This window comes from Arvicola amphibius, chromosome 13, assembly GCF_903992535.2.
Source record: "Arvicola amphibius chromosome 13, mArvAmp1.2, whole genome shotgun sequence".
NCBI lineage: Eukaryota > Metazoa > Chordata > Mammalia > Rodentia > Cricetidae > Arvicola > Arvicola amphibius.
Window position 1 is genome coordinate 51786903 of NC_052059.1, and position 16688 is coordinate 51803590.

At 45.9% G+C, this 16688-nt stretch overlaps 1 protein-coding gene across 1 annotated transcript in view; it reads left to right on the top strand.

The window, feature by feature from the left end:
* Positions 1-16688, top strand: part of LOC119799813 (guanylate cyclase soluble subunit beta-2-like) — a 56084-nt gene that overhangs the window by 15842 nt on the left and 23554 nt on the right. The window contains exons 3-5 of the mRNA XM_042054080.1: positions 9282-9442; positions 14313-14412; positions 15292-15488. Of these exons, the coding sequence (XP_041910014.1) occupies positions 9282-9442; positions 14313-14412; positions 15292-15488 (458 nt within the window). The remainder of the gene's footprint in view (positions 1-9281; positions 9443-14312; positions 14413-15291; positions 15489-16688) is intronic.

A 16688-nucleotide genomic window follows, 5' to 3' on the forward strand; every position in this document is an offset into this window, starting at 1 on the left:
AGCTGGTCAAAGAAAAAGATCACCGTCTGCCCTCTAGGTTTTTTTTTTAGGTATGAGGTAGCGCATGTGGCAACATACAGTGTGAGTGTGGCTTTCAGCACAGAAGGACACAAAAAGAATCCTTTCTTTCCCCGCCCACCCTTTCCTCACACTGTGGGACCCCGTGAGAATATGAGGTAGCATTTAGGGCCACATGTACGGGCAGGAGCATCTGCTTCTGTGCCCAGTACCTGATCACCCAGGACAGAATTGCCACAAGTGTCTGGTTATGGAGCCTTCAATCTGGTTCCTGTGTAGCTCATACAAGATCAAACAGCAGGACCTGTGGTTTGGGGCCAGTTTCACTGAGCCTTTGGTGCCCAAAACAGTAACTAGAATCTCAATGAGAAAAGTGTCCGACAGTTACAGGGTTAAATGCAGCCGCAGGTACCACAGTCACCTGCCCTGCAGGTGCCCCCGAAGAGCTTGGACAGCTAACTATGGCTGACCCCACATGGCTGTGAGGCTCAGGGTTTGCAGTGGGCAAGGCAGTAAATTTGCTATCTTCTCTTTTGAGTCTAAAAATCTCTGATTAAAAGGGTTGAGGAGGAAAGAATATGAAAGAAGGGCCAAGAAAGAGTGGTGTGGACAGCCGTGGCAGGTGGGATCTCACAGCAATTACAGTTGCCTGCCCAGAGTCTCCACAAGTCTGGGCCTGTCGCTGGCCCAACCTGGGTCAGGGAGGGACTCATGGGACCCATACCTCACCTTGTACAACTGTTGGCTATTGAGAAGTTCTGAGGGAGAGGTCACAAGGGAGCCCTCTAGGGTAGTTCAAAACCCACTGGAGGCCCTTGTGAAACTCAGCAGGTCAGAAGACAAAACACAAAAATGCATGAATCTAAGAAAAGGACTGAGGAGGGCAACTGGCGAGGGTGGAAGGGGGATAAAGCATGGGGTGATAATAACCAGATGGCTGCACATCCACAGATAAAATTTGTCAAAGAAAAACACTAATAAAAATTATTTTTAAAAATCTCTTTCCCTTAAAACACAAAGTATATGAAAATCTTAGAGCAGACTTTGAATAAATATGAAATGAACCCTAAAGGTAAAGCCAGGCTGACAACATTAGCCCGGCATCTAGAAGGGACAGACAGAGCGCTCTTTCCTTGTCTTACACATGACAACATGACTGGCATCTCTTCTCACGTTCATGAACTTCTGGATCCGAGGATCTGCATCAGGGAGAGACTGAAATCCTGTCAGGCCAGGAGAGAGGAGCAAGGGAGTGTGTGAGGCGGTACCCTCCACCCCTGTCAGCTCTGCGTCACCTGCTACACTGGTTCCTCAGACTGTCTGGTCTGTGTTAGAGCCTCAGAGACACACAGGGGCTAGAGGGGCAGTGTCTGGAGCCGGGAGGAATCTAGACAAACCCTGGCCCTTGCCAGCTGCACCTCCTGCTAGGAGACAGGGAGGGGCCTAAGACTGGCGCTGTCACATTGGAGTGAAATGAGGGGACACTCCTCCCTTCAGCTTCCAGCACTCAGACTTTGCGCAGCCACATTCTCAGACCCCTCCCAAAGCCACTGATGGTCTCTTCCTTTCATAGCCCCAGGCCCCTGCAGACTCCTGGCAATCACAGCCCCTAGCAGGGCAGGTTTGTGGCAGTGCACCTCGTCAGGGCAGCTGGCAGCCGCCTTTCTACACAGAGTCCTGGTTCAGGGTGTATACTCTGCTCTGTAGGGTCGGGACACTAGGAACCTGACCACCGGCCTCACTTCTTCTCCCCGGAATGCCTTGCCTGACACACAACCGTAGGCCTGCTCCTCTCAGTTATCTTTTGATACACCTGCCAAGGGGATTTTTTTAGATCTTTGTCATTGTGTTGTTTATTTTATTAGGGGTGGGAGTGTCTCACATTGTAGCCCAGGCTGGCCTTGAACTCATGGTGAGCCTCCTGGCTTAGCTTCTGAAGTACTAAGACTGTAGGCATTAACCATCATGTCCAGCTTAGACATGGCTTCCTTAAGTGGCTGGGAATAAGAGTGAGAGGAACCCCCTAAAACACAGGAAAATGCCGTAACGATATTTCATATCTTCTGTGCCAATCTAAAAACACGAAAGGACAAAAAAAAAAAGCAAATGTGTGATTGTGGTATGAAATATCCTTTCCCAAATCATGGCCACACTCTTGCTTCTTTTTAAGATTAGTTATCAGTTTTTAAAAATTAAATATTTAAACGTTTAGTGTTTCATCATTTCCACCCCATTCCCCCCACCAACCATTTCTGTTCCCCCCCCACACACACTCTGCCTCAGATTTATGGCTTCTTCTCCTTTAATTATTAGAAACATTCTACTGAGTCTATTTGCTCATGCAAACGTGTTTAGGGCTGACCACTTGGGATCGAATAATCAGTGAAATCCCAACTGTAAGCCATGAAGCGGTCAGTGTGCAAAATGCTTAGGACCTCAGCAAATGTGACTGAGTGTTGAACCTCAGAGAAACGTGGGTGCACCACTGGCCTCGCTTAAGAGTAGTGTCAGAGCTTTGCTGGTCACGTCAAATGGCTGTGGTCAACTTTCATAATAGTGCTCTGAGCCCTCTGGCCAGTGTTCAGAAAAGTGTCTGCAAAGTAGTTCACGGACCAGATCTGGGTCCCTATTTAGTTTTGTAAATAATGTCTTGTTGAAATACAGCCGTGCCCATTTGTTTACATATTATCTATATGTCTTCTGTGGTATATCGTTAGAATTGAGTTGTCCCAATGGAATCCATATGGGTCATGAAGCTTAAAGTGTTCCTTCTATAAGTTCCTTTTAGAGAAGAAGCCTGCTGTTTCATAATCTAGAGAATGAATTTTTGACAAAAATCGTTTGTTTTCTAAGGTAAAACAAACAATATCTGATTTTAGCTAAGAGCCATTGTGGATTGAACTGTGCCCTGACAAAATTTACCTCTTAAGGTGTTGGTTGCCAGGTGTTGGTGATGGAGTTTAGAAAATAACTAGGTTTAGACGTAAAGTGCCCCACTGTGAATTGACACCAGAGGCCCAGCCTGTCTCTTTTTTCCTGTGAGGACAGAGCAGGAAAACAATCATTCATGAGCCCATAAGAGCCTCACAAGAAACCATCCCGGTCAGCATCTCGAGCTGCCTCCACCACAGTCTGAAAACAAAGCTCTGTGGTTAAAGGCCCATCTGTGGCATGTTGTTACATGTGTCCTCATGGATTAGAAACTCTAACAAGTGTCTAGGTCTTCAGAAATAAGCAATTCTGTGCATCTTCTCTCATCTTGCATAGTTTTATAGCAGTGCTGCAGAACACTGCATTTGGTGTCAATACTGTAGGACACTTGCTCTGTGCATTTGGTCACAATACTGTAGGACACTCGCTCTGTGCATTTGGTGTCAATACTGTAGGACACTCGCTCTGTGCATTTGGTGACAATACTGTAGAACACTCAGCCTGCACATCTGATAGTGATTCTGTAGAACACTTGCCTTGTGTGTTTGGTAATGATTCTATAGAACACTCTTAAATGTGCTAGCAGTTTCGGTGGGGAGATGTCATCACACACATGTCCTGGTCCTGTTTCCAACCCAACCAACACGTTTAGAGGCAGCAACAAGTTTGTAGACTCATGTGTGGACATGACCCTGTCCCTTCCAACCTCAATGCCAGCCTCTACCACAATGATTTCTCTTTGGCTCACTTCGACTATCAAAAATTTTGTCTCCTTGTTATCGCTAGAAAATCTGTTGGCTTATATTTCAAAAGAAAGATAAGCATGCAGGTACATCACACAAATAGAATATTAGGATCATGAAATCTCAATACACAGCAGTTGGGGGGTTGAAATACTTTCTGTACAAGGGTGAACATTTGAATTTTTATCTCTAGGACCTGAGTAAAGGCTGGCATGGTCACATGAGGCTACAATCCCAGTGGAGATTGAGACAGCCTGATTCAGTCTAATTCCAGGGACTCACAGACCAGCCTGCCTGGCCTAACCAAAGAGGTTCAGGTTCATTGAGAGACCTCTGGCCTTCACATGCATGGATATACATACCTCCAAATACACACACACACACACACACACACACACACACACACACACACACACTTCTCTGTCTTTGCTGTGGGACAATGATCTTGCACCCTGAAAATATTTATCAGTTGTCTTGCTTTAATAAAATGCACATTTTAGTTCAAGACTGACCTAAATGGTATTTTTTTAGAAGAATATATTCTTTAAAAAATGTTTGTATTAACTCCTTGAGAATTTCATGCCCCTGCCCTTTCTATCACCTCTAGGCCTACTCTACCTCCCTACTCACCCCATACTTATTCCTATTTGTTTTTAAAACAAGTCATTACTCCAATGTATGCCACCCATACACTCCTAGGTATGTGGCCGTTCCCTGCAGCATGGTGGGGCTACCAGGAGCCACGGGGCTAAAGAACACTGATTTTTGCTCCCTCCCTGCCGCAAACCACTACCTGTCCATCCTCAGTTAGGGATGGAGGCTCATGAACCCGTTTCCCTCTCCACGCTTGACCAGCTTGACCTTGTGCAGACAAGCATGCCTAATGTGATTGCATAAGCCCAGCAGCCCTGCCCAGGAGATGTTGCTTTGTCCCTGTCCCCCCAGACTCAGGCTAGCTTCTCGATGGCCCAGAGCCTCATGTATGGGAGGAATGGCACAGATGTCTCTTTGGAGGCTAAGCCCTCTAATGGCCCTTGCTCTCTTGCTTTCTGCATTAACCACTGTCCATGCACATAGAAACAAGAAAAGGAATTCTACAAATGGCTTTTCCCACAGAGTGGATGCTTCACATGGTAAACAAAAGCCGTTGTAGAGCAAGTCCCTGTCCTGTGGATCCCTGCATGCTTCTCTGGGTACCCCTGGGGACAGAGATAAGAAATAGGTCCTGATTGCCCCAATCTTGGATGATGAGGTGTGGGCAGGGGTCATCAGAAATCCAATTCCAAGTCTGCCCTTTGTTGAGGAGATGATTTCCAGGTGGTAGCTGCTTCATTGCAGCCCTCACCCAGACTTCAGCAGGTGGCCTTTCTCCCCAGCCCTGGACAGTCCGCCTCTGTTTTCCAATTCCCAGAGCTGTAACCACACAAGAAGTAAATACTTCTGGGCAGCACAGAAGAGCCAAGCTTGTTAAGTTTGACCTCCCAAGTTCATACAACATCCGATTTAAGAGCCCAGTTAAAGGCTCCACACACCTCCGAGGAGGCCAAGCGTAGATGCTGCGTAGCAGGTATTTCCCTGCTAACAGAGAAATCTTTCATCCTTAGCCAGACATGTTAACGCACACCTTTAATCCCATTACTCAGGAGGCAGAGGCAGAGGCAGAGGCAGGAATATGTCTGTGAGTTTGAGACCAGTCTGCTTTGCAAAGAGAGTTCAAGAACAACCAAGACTGTTACACGGAGAAATTCTGTCTTGAAAAGGAAGGAAGGAAGGAAGGAAGGAAGGAAGGAAGGAAGGAAGGAAGGAAGGAGGAAGGAAGGAAGGAAGGAAGAAATCTTTCATTCAAACAAAAACACCTTTTAACAGATATTTAGTATATCTACAACAGTAGAGAGACCCATAGACTGGGGCCTACATGTCTTTTGCCCCATTTCTCTAATCAAATGATTTTACCAATCTTTTTTCATGTCTGTAACTCTCCACCATTTTACGGTTTTGTTTTTGCTGGAATGTCCAAAAACAAGTCTCAGGTTTCCTATAATTTCACTCAAAAATATTTCAGCCCGAGTCTCTAGCAGGGTAAAGACATTTTAAAACGTAATGACAATGTTCTGACTATAGACATGAAACCTTGAAGCGTGTGGCTCCAGCCACAGCTGACACAAGCTCTCTGTGGACATCTTGCCTACAATCTCTTCAGCTCTTTGCAGGATTACCAGCTAAACCCTTTCACTTCGCCATAAATGCAATCCTACTACAAGTTTATCAGAACAGTACCAAAACCATTTCATCTACCCTTCATGCCCGCTCCCTCCCCACCTGTGAACATCTCCAGCCTTCTCTGAGGCTGGGGATCTGCACAGCCTCTGCCTTGTTAGCAAGACACTGATAAAATAACCTTTGTCCCTAAAAATTCTCTTGGGGAGTGAAAGTATCAAACTCAGGTAATGAGTGTCAAGACAGTCCTGTAGATATTAACAAAAATATTCCAAATGACCTATAATGTTCTTTAAAAAAAAAAAAAGAAAGAAAACCTTTAATAGTGTCCTGTTGTTTCAGGCTTCTTTAGTCTGGAAGATTCCCAGTCTCTGTTACAGTTCATAACATGGATGCCTTTGCCAAAGTTCTCACCAGCTGCTTGGTAGTATCCTCTATGGGGGGGATCATTACTAGTTTTTCTTGATGCTTCTTGGCAGGGAGATTACAGAAGTGATCTCTCATCTTTCCCAGTTGGTTTTGTCAGGAGCGGCAGGTGTTCCGTGTCCTTGCTGTGGGCAATGTGAACTTTGATCACTTGGTGAAGCTGGCATCTGCCAGGTTTCTCTGCTCTGAAGCCACCGACTTCTTCTCTGTAATTAGGACCTCGTGAGAAGCTACTCTCAGATGATGCAGGTGTCTGGTTACTTCTCAAACTCCCTCTTGTATGATCTTAGTTCTCAGGGACGCTGTCCCCTGTGACCTCTGTGGATCAGTACTTGAGATTCTCTCTGTGTATTATTCCTCTCCCATTTATTATTTAGTCTTCCATGAGGACAGATGTCCTCCCTTCTCTGCTTGTCTGTTTATACCAATGTGATCTTGAGTCTCATTTGTAAAAACAGGTCACACTAGAACTTTTTCTTCCCACTACCAAATAACATTTTAAAGCCGACTTGGGTTTTGGGCTCTCTTCCCTTTCCCTCCTTTTTCCATATGGCCTTGGTCTCCTGGGAATCAGAGTGCTCTCGGAATCCTAAATTCACAGAGGTGGAACTGAATTAAAAAGTTAGACAGCTGCTGATCTGAAAAGGAGCCTTTGTCCCCTCTCAGGAAGGCGTTCGGCACGAAGAGTCCCGGGAGCGGCTCAAGGCCAGCACAGATGGCAGCTCCCCACCTAAGCCCACGTTGCAGTCTAAGGAAGTTAACCGCGGATGGGGGGGAACTTTTCTGTTGACAGTGCTGGGCACCCAGAGACAAAGCAACAGGGGCTGAAACAGCCAATACTGTGGTTTCCTCCTCCCCAGGTTTTTAGCTGTAAGTCAACTCAGACAGGCGGTTCTCCTGGGAGAAGGGAGCCCTGCAGGTTTCCTGGCAGGTAACAGGATGCACCTGCACAGGGCTCAGGCTGCGGCTGCACAGCACAGCTGCTTCGACTTAGCTTGAATGGGCTGGATTCATGCAGCAGGGAGGGGTAGGGAAGAGTGGAAAGCGGCAGTTGCACACCTGTCTGCAAGCGTCTCGGGTCGGGAAAGACCTGAATAGAACATGTTCTATTTCAGTTCACTTAGGACTGAGCAGGTGGCTCCTGAATTCTGGCATAGACTAACCTGTTGTCAGCTAGGAGGGACAAAAGAGACAATTTACACAGGCTATGGCTTTCTCCCACCCTCCTATCCTGACCATTGTCTAGACTCAGAAGAAACGGCTAGTGGGTTTTGGCAAACTATGTTTGATTTATTTGTGTAAGCTCAGATTCCATAAGAATTATCTTCCCAGAGGTCTGGCTATAGACAGGGAGCTGTACGGAACCTGTTGTGGTGTGTGTGTGTGTGTGTGTGTGTGTGTGTGTTGACTCACACATGCACATGTTGTTAAGGATTGAATCTATGGGCTCATGTGTGTTAAGAGACCCCCTACCACTGAGCTATATCTCTATCCTTCTTCTTTCCACTTTGAGACAGGGTCTCCCTAGGTTGTCCAGGCTAGCATTGAATTAATCCTGCAGCCCAGACATGCCAAAAAGTTTGTGATCCTCCTGCCTCAGCCTCCTGAGTATCTTATAGCTATGCACAACATTGTACCGTAAGGCCTCACTGTTCAGACGATCTTCAGTGAGCAGAGCCTCGGAAGTAAGGACCACGTTGCACGCCTGCCACTCTAGAGTATTCTGCACTGAAGTGCTCTGAGGGCGGTGAGCTTCTCACTGTGATGGCAGCTCCATCAGGAGAAGCGGCCTCTAAGGATGCCATCAGGAGCTGTGACTCTGATAGGAGAATGATCTCAGGATGCTCCAGGCTGGCCACAACAGTGAGGTCTGTGTCCTGTGTCCACGATGACAGTGAGAGCAGCCTTCACCTTGTTTGGCTGTGGGGTGTGGTTCAGAGGACATGGAATCGGTCAGAGACATGGCAGCAAATCTGGCCTCTAACTTGCTTCCATTGCCCTCCTGGAAAAAGGGGGACACAATAACAGGATCATCTATTTTCAAGATCCTAGCATGCTCCGAGAATAACTGACTATCGAACATTGCAGGAACTCCAGACTACACTTGAAAAATGCTCCCTGCCCCCACCACGCAGATGAGAAATGGGGAGACACAGGGCCATACCCCCATCTTTGATTGTAGATAACTCAGGAATTCATCATTACTTAATTTGTATCTAGCTAAAGAAAATAAGTAAGACTCAGTTGCTGCCCATGAGATTGCCTGTTAGTTAGGAAGCCGGAAGCACAATATGCAGGGAGAGCATAGTTGGGGTGGCCTCGAGACTGGCAGGGAATTCATTATGGAGAATTTCATCTGAAAACAACCCTGAAGGGAGACAGAGACCCAAGGAAGCTGAGAGAGAGAGAGAGAGAGAGAGAGAGAGAGAGAGAGAGAGAGAGAGAGAGAGAGAGAGAGAGGGGGCAACATCACAGGTATTTGCTCTCATCTTTTAGATGAATTTTGGGCAAATTCGTTTTGTATTTCCGTGTTTGTCAGCTCTGAGTCAGCCTTCAGTTCCATGGCAGACTGTTGTTTGAAGGTGCACAAGGTGGTGAGCAAAATGGGGGGCGCTCTACCCTGCCCTAAGTTAACCTGGATCTGGGCAAAAGATCAGTGCTCAAGGGAGAACACTAGCTCTACAGCTCTCGCTCGAACCCCTGGGAAATATCTGTCTTAGCTGTTACAGAAAAGAGTGAGGGAGCTTGGGAGGGACTCGTAGTGAACCAGGGCTGCTCCCAGCTCTTTATGATGCCTTAAGGTGATTCCAGATGTGTCACCGACGATGAAGGTGAAGGAATAGACATGAGTCTCCCAGCAGCAGGATCTGAGCACTTTGGATCTGGATAAAGACTACCGAAGGGATAACCCCACCTCAGGACCTTACTGGGGTATGTATTCCATAGATGTATCCATGGAAGCCATTCTGAAGCTCTTTGGAGAATACTTCTTCAAGTTCTGTAAGATGTCTGGCTATGACAGGATGCTGCGGACCCTGGGAGGAAATCTCACGGAGTTTATTGAAAACCTAGATGCCCTTCACAGTTACCTGGCACTGTCTTATCAGGTAAGGCCATCTGGGCTTTGCCTTGGTGGTTCTGAGAGGGAAGGAGGGAAAGAAAGAGAGAGAGAGAGAGAGAGAGAGAGAGAGAGAGAGAGAGAGAGGGGAAAAAGAAAGGAAAGGAAAGGAAGGAAGGAAGGAAGGAAGGAAGGAAGGAAGGAAGGAAGAAAGGAAGTGTTGCCAGTTGAGGATCTGCACAATCTGGCATCAGTGGGCCCAGTAGCTCTCTTAGAGGATAGAAAGGAAGATGACTACCCAGTGGCTTTCTTTATAAATGGTTGGCAAGAAGTCAGAGTTCTAGCCTTGCGGGTGGTTGGGGGAGGGGATACTTCTGAAGGTTGGACCCAGACTTGGAATGAATCTGAGAAGTCAAGCACAATGGGAGTAAGGGCTGGAAAACAGGTTGGGGTGGATTTTCCAATCTCTCTTCAGGTCTCTTGGCCTGGGTAGAGCTGATAATAGCTTGGGCAACCAGATTAAGCCTGTGGAAGTATCAGAGGGAAAAGCTTGGCAGGGCCAGGAGCCAGAACTGGGAGCCATCCAACACTGATTAACCCCTTGGGGTGCCGGACTGGGGTGTTAGGAAACTACATTCCCAAGCGGGATGTGTCCTCCTGGAGTCCATGCCTTGCTGGTGTTCCTGGAAGAGTTTATTGAAAATTCAGATGTTTAGATTTTCATCAAGATGCTTTATTGTAAAGATGTAGTGTTCATCCATAGCATAAATAATAGTTTATTAGCTTATATAAAGCAGTTTGTTTTATTTATTCTTTTCTCATAACATTACATTCTGACCAGTTTCCCCTCCCTCTACTCCTCCCAGTTCTCTCTCTCACCTCCCCGCTCCCCCAGGTCCACTCCTCCATTTCCCTTCAGAAAAGAGCAGGCCTCCCAAGGATAGCCACTGAATGTGGCATAACAAGTTACAATAAGACAGGCACAAACTCTCATATCAAGGCTGGACAAGGCAACCAAGTATGAGGAAAAGGTTCCCAGGAGCAGCCAAGAGTCATGACAGCCCCACTGCCACTGTCAGGAGTCCTGCAAGAACACCAAGCTACACAGTCATCAGCTGCATGCTGAGGACCTAGCTCCGACCCACATAGGGTCCGTGATTGCCGCTTCATTCTCTGTGAGCCCCTATGAGCTCCACTTAGTTGATTAAAACAGTTTATTTTTATACCCCTTTATAACTGACCAAGAACTTTCTTCATTATTTCTATATTTTGTGTTCATAAGCACTCTGGGAGGGTGGTCATGAGGATACGGTGGGACAGTGCTTGCTCAGATGGCCCCTTCACTGTTGGATGGTAAAGGGGAACATACTTTTCCCATCTTCCAGATCAAGGCAAAAGGAAAGCGCGCGCGCGCGTGTGTGTGTGTGTGTGTGTGTGTGTGGTGTATGTGGTATGTGCAGTGTGTGTTAGTGTGTATGTGATGTGTATGTGGTGTGTATGTGGTATGTGCAGTGTGTATGTGTGTGTGGTGTGTATGTGGTATGTGCAGTGTGTATGTATGTGTGATGTGTATATAATATGTGCAGTGTGTGTATGTGTGTGTAGTGGGTATGTGGTATGTGCAATGTGTGTGCATGTAGTGTGTGTGTTGTAGGTGCATGTGTGTGTATGTGTGATGTGTATATAATATGTGCAGTGTGTGTATGTGTGTGTAGTGGGTATGTGGTATGTGCAATGTGTGTGCATGTAGTGTGTGTGTTGTAGGTGCATGTGTGTGTATGTGGTATGTGTGTGTACGTGTATGGTGTGTATGTGGTATGTGTAGTGTGTGTTAGTGTGTATGTGGTGTGTGTTTGTGTGTGTGTGTGTGTGTATAGTGCGTATTGGGTCATGGGCATGTGGAGCTCAGATAACCTTAGGTGTCAGTTCCGTCTTTACCTCATGTTTGACACAGGGCTCTCATGGTTTGCGGTTGCATAGGTCAGGCTAGCTGGACCTGGATATTATCCTGTCATCTGCTCTTATTTTGCCGTAGGGATCCTGGGATTACCTGAGATGACCAAACCTACCTTTAAGTGGATTTTCAGGATTTAAACTCAGGTCCTCACACTTTCACAGTAAGCCCCCCCCCCCCCATTGAGTCATCCTGACAGGTCCTAAATAGTTACTGCATGCCTACTGTGTATAAAGCACTTGACACAGAAAAAAATAAGGCACCAAATAACCCACCTCACTGTGATGTGTGGATTGAAAGAGGCAACACAAAGATCTATAATATTGGAGTAGACCCAAGGAAGGCATTTTTTGAACAATTACTTCTCTTTGTGCTTCCTTCACTCTGGTCAGCATAGACAGTTCCAACATCATAAGAACTTACACGGCAGCTGCGGTCAAATCTCTTCACCGAATTACACCCAGCAGGGTGCGAATAGTTAGACCCTATCTTCCTAACCCCACATGTGCACATACACACATACACCACACATAACACTCAAAGAGAGACGTAAACACACATTCATACCAACATAGCATACTCTGTTGTTGGGTGACAAGACCTTTCCTGGGGAGATGTAACACATTTAGCCCAAACTGGGAGTCTATGACAGACCAGAGCACAGAAATGACCCAAGTCTGACTTGAAGAACCAATGACTTTTATTGGGATTACTTTCTGGAATATGGGAGAGGGAGCTGAAATGTCTCACAGACAGCTTCATTAGCTCACCCCAAAAGCTCACCCCAGCTCCAGTGACAGTTCACAAGAGCTGGGAATCTGGAGCACATGACACAGACTGCAGCAAGCTCAAGAGTTGGATCATGTCCTTGCCAAGTGACTGAGTGATTCTAAACATCTTCCAGGCAACTGGTCTGGTCTCAGGGTCTTCTTCGTAGCATGATTTGTCTGAGAGGGACCCTCAGCCATCTTTATTGCTTACTCTGGGAGGAAGAAGCCTAGTGAGTCTGGTCAATTTCGGGAACTTCCTGAAGCTGTTTTGAGTTGTTTACCTGATGGCTTAAAAAGCTTCCCTGAAGGACAGACTATTTCAATACGGGAGGAAACTGATAATCTACCAACACTAATAAACTTTTAGAAATATAAAACAAGTATATGAAATTCAAGAAGAAACCTATTTTCTCAAGCAGCCCTGCACCGTGAAGGACACTAGTCTTCTCCCGAAGTCCAGTGTCTTGTGAGCTGACCTGTGGCTGAACAATCAGTAGGGGACCCCCTCCCCATCCATTCCTTCAGAGAAGACATCCCTGTTCAGTGAGCCTCCCAGTGACCTTTTCCTAGCCTATCATAAGAGGGCCCTGCTGAAGGGTCTACAGTTATTTCTGGACAAATAATGTTACTTTCTGTAACGTTATTTGAGGGTTCTAGTTTTCAAGTGGAACCAACCTTCAGAACAAAAACGAGTTGATTATTTCCAGTTGTGAGGTCTCTGAGCTGCTCATCTTCCCAAGTGAGAATGCTCACACGGCTTGGTCATAGGCCAAGCACGGTGACAGCTAAACCTTGGGGGTGTATAGGAGCAGCCTGGCATGGAGGCTTAGCAGTGGTTCTCTCATTAATCTCCTTTGTAAGTTCCCCGGGTGAGACTCGGGGTAAGCTTCCTCAACAGGAGCTGAAGTAGTGGTGCTATGCGAGTGGAGAGATAATGGGGACATAGTTCTATGGGTGGTAATGTATGCATCTTATTGTTGATCTGTGTGTGCTTATTATTATTTATCTATTATAAATACTGTTGTACTTTTGTGTGTATAGTAAAGGGTACACACTATTCTAGTTCTGTGTGTGCTAATGGGTACCTACTACTGCTTCACACAATCATAGTTTATGAGAGAGCTATACCATTCTTGGGCATATACCCAAGGGCTCTAAGCCAGCTAGAGAGATACACATGCATGTTTATTGCTGAACTATACAAACAGTCAAGACATGGAACCAGCCTAGATGCCCATCAATGGACAAAGGAAATATGATATGCATACACCACTGAGTTTTTGCAGCTATATAGAAAAATAAAATCATGACATTTTTCAGGAACGTGGATGCAACTGGAAGTGATTATGTTAAGTGAAAGAAGCCAGACTCAGAAAGACAAATACCATGTGTTTTCTCCCATAGGTAATCCTGGGTTTAAAATCATGTATGTGCAGGCCATGTGTGGTGGTGTGCTCCTTTAATCTCAGCATTTGAGAGGCAGAGGGGGGCAGATTTCTGTGAGTTTGAGGTCAGGCCAGTCTATATAGTGAATTCTAGACCAGTTATGATTACACAGAGAGACCCTGTCTCAAAAATAAAATTTACAAGAAGGGGCGGGAGTGATGTCATAGTGATTAAGGAAGCTTACTGTTCTTCAGAGGACCTGGGCTCATTTCCCTGCACCTAGATGGCAGCTCACAGCCATCTGCAACACCAGTTCCAGAGGATCCGAGACCCTCTCTGGCCTCCACAGGCACCAGGCACATATGTGGTACCCATACACACACAGCAAAACATTCATACACATAACGTAAAAATAAGTAACTCAAGTACTTTTTAAATTATGTGTGTGTAAATATACATATGTGTATATTTTAATGCATATATGTTAATGTATATTGTGTTAGCATTACAGAACAGAAAGGGGTTCATGAGAGGAACGAGAGATCTTAAGAGAGGTGGGGAGGAGAGGTGATGGTTACATGTGAGAATTAAGACCAAGGGTATAAAGTGAAGAAGAAAGGGAGCCTGCTGGAGGAGGTGTAGGGCCAGTCTGGGAGTGGACAGAATAAGAACAAAACATAATATATAAAGGCGCTGTGGTTAAACTCATTATTTTGTATATTAACCTAGAAAAATAAAAATATACTATGGGCCTTAATATAAACAACTTGTTTTCCCTGTTGGGAAAATGTGCTGTGTCTGTTCACTAGGAAATGAATGCTCCATCCTTTCGCGTAGAGGGAGGAGTTGACGGGGCTATGCTTCTCCATTACTACTCGGACAGAAATGGCCTGTGCCACATTGTACCAGGTAGGAAATGGATCAGCGCATCCCAACACTCTCTAGGGTGGCCATACACCCGCTGCGAGGAGGGCACGCCCTCTCCTAGAGTGACCGGCTTCTTTGCCGTGATCTTAAGGATCTGGAGACTTTTACAGTAATTCCAGAACACCAGAAGACATGATCTTTAACACCCTGCCGTTGTTTGCATAGCTGTGATAATTCTGTGGAGACTGTTGTATCTATTGATTCTTCAAAAGAATTCAGCATTGTAGAAAAGTCTTGGTATTTAGTCTGTACTTTGAACCCAATGCCTCCTGCATTCTAAGTACACATATTCCTCTACGGAAATACATCCCCTGCCCCGAAATCCTGTATAGGCCAGTGGGTATTTTGTGCCACGCTCCCCTTAAGTCTCCTATCACTGCATGTGGAGTTGCTGCTGCTCATCCCTTGCTAATGTAGATACTGTGGTGCTTTCTTCATATTTTATATTTCAGCCCTAGATGGATCCCCAGAACAATAGTTCTGAACACATGAGCTTTAACTCATTTCCACTGGAATTTTGCTTCCCTTTACAGAGTTTGTCTAGTGGGTTAGATGTCTTTCTGGAATAAAAGCATGAATAGATGCTGAAGCAGAAACTTAAATATATTCATAGTATTAAATTAAATATATTCATTAAATATATTAAATTAAATTAAATATATTCATAGTATTCAGACTCTCAAAACTTAAATCCCTGTCTACTCTTCCCTCTGAGCCATTACAGGATGTCTATCTTGAGGCGAGACACGGGCATAGTGAACTAAAGAAAACCCACAGGGTTGCACAACTGGAAAAGTTAGTGGTGCCTGGCAGTGTGTCGTCTTCTACCATTCCTCACCCACAGCTGCCATTTTTCTGCAGGCATCATTGAAGCTGTGGCCAAGGACTTTTTTGACACTGATGTGGCCATGAGTATCCTTGACATGAATGAAGAGGTGGAGAGGACAGGGAAAAAGGAACATGTCGTGTTTCTGGTTGTGCAAAACGCTCGCAGACAGACGAGAACCGCAAAGACAAACAGGTCACAGGACGGTGAGGACATCAACACAGACCAAGAGGTACCGATCCACTGTGTCTTCAGAGAGCGTAGTTTCCCCAGGATGGGCTACTTGTCCTGGAACAGTCTGTGCAAACAACACAAATGAGTGGGCCTTGAGCAGTGGAATTCAAGGCAAGCTGTCCCAAGCCTGACTTGATTGACACCGCGGGCCAGATTATTCTGGGTTGTGATGGGCTGTGCTTTGTAGGATCCTCCGCCCCCTCACAGACATCTATCTCTCCAGCGTGACTAGAACCCTGTCCCTTAGTTGGAGTGATCAAAATTGCTTCCAGGCATTGCCAATGTCTGTAGACCAGAGGTGGGGGTAAAACTCACTTCTAGCTGAGAACCGCAAAGTCAAGGATAACTTAATGCAGACTTTCTAGGATGAACCTCAGCCTGTCAAATGTTCACATATAAGAATGTCAAAGTCAGGTATAGGTATAGTTCATACCTATAATGGGATGCTGAGACAGGAAGATTGCTATAAGTTTGAGGCCAATCTGGGATGAAGAACAAGAACCCTCTCTTAAAACCTCAACGACAAACCAAGGCAAAGGATTTGGAGTTGGAAGTTGGTATCTTCTTTTGCAATCAGCTTGCAATGAGCGGACCTATCAGGGTCTCAGTGTCTATTAGCAGGTGGAATCAGTTCCAGGTCCATTGAGCAGTCAAGAGCCATCCTTGACCACCTCAGCTGTAGCACGGAAGGTGAGCGTTGCCAGTTTATATGCCACGTGTGTTAAGATCTCTCCATATCTCCATATCTGCAGATAGGACTATGATTCCTGGAGCCCGGGGGTTATGTCTTAGAACATGCAAAGCTCAGGGTTCACTCACAGAAGAGTTTTCAACCTCACGTGTGTGTGATGGTTTAATCTTTTATTCTTTTGGCTTTTGGTGGGGGGGGGGTGAGGGGAGGCCTGCCACCCAGCTCCCAGATAAATCACTCATGGAGGCTATTCTTAGTTATGAATGCCCGGCCTTAGCTTGGCTTGTTTCTTTCCAGCTTTTCTTGACTTAAGTCATCATGATTATCTTTTGTTTCTGGGCTTTTATCTTTCCCTATTTCTGTGTATCTTTCTCTACTTCTTTCTCCATGGCTTGCTGGGTAGCTGAGTGGCTGACCCCTGACATCTTTCTTTCCTTGTTCTCATGGTCCTCCTCATCCTTGTTTCTCCTATTTATCCTCTCTGCCTGCCAGCCTCGCCTATCCTTG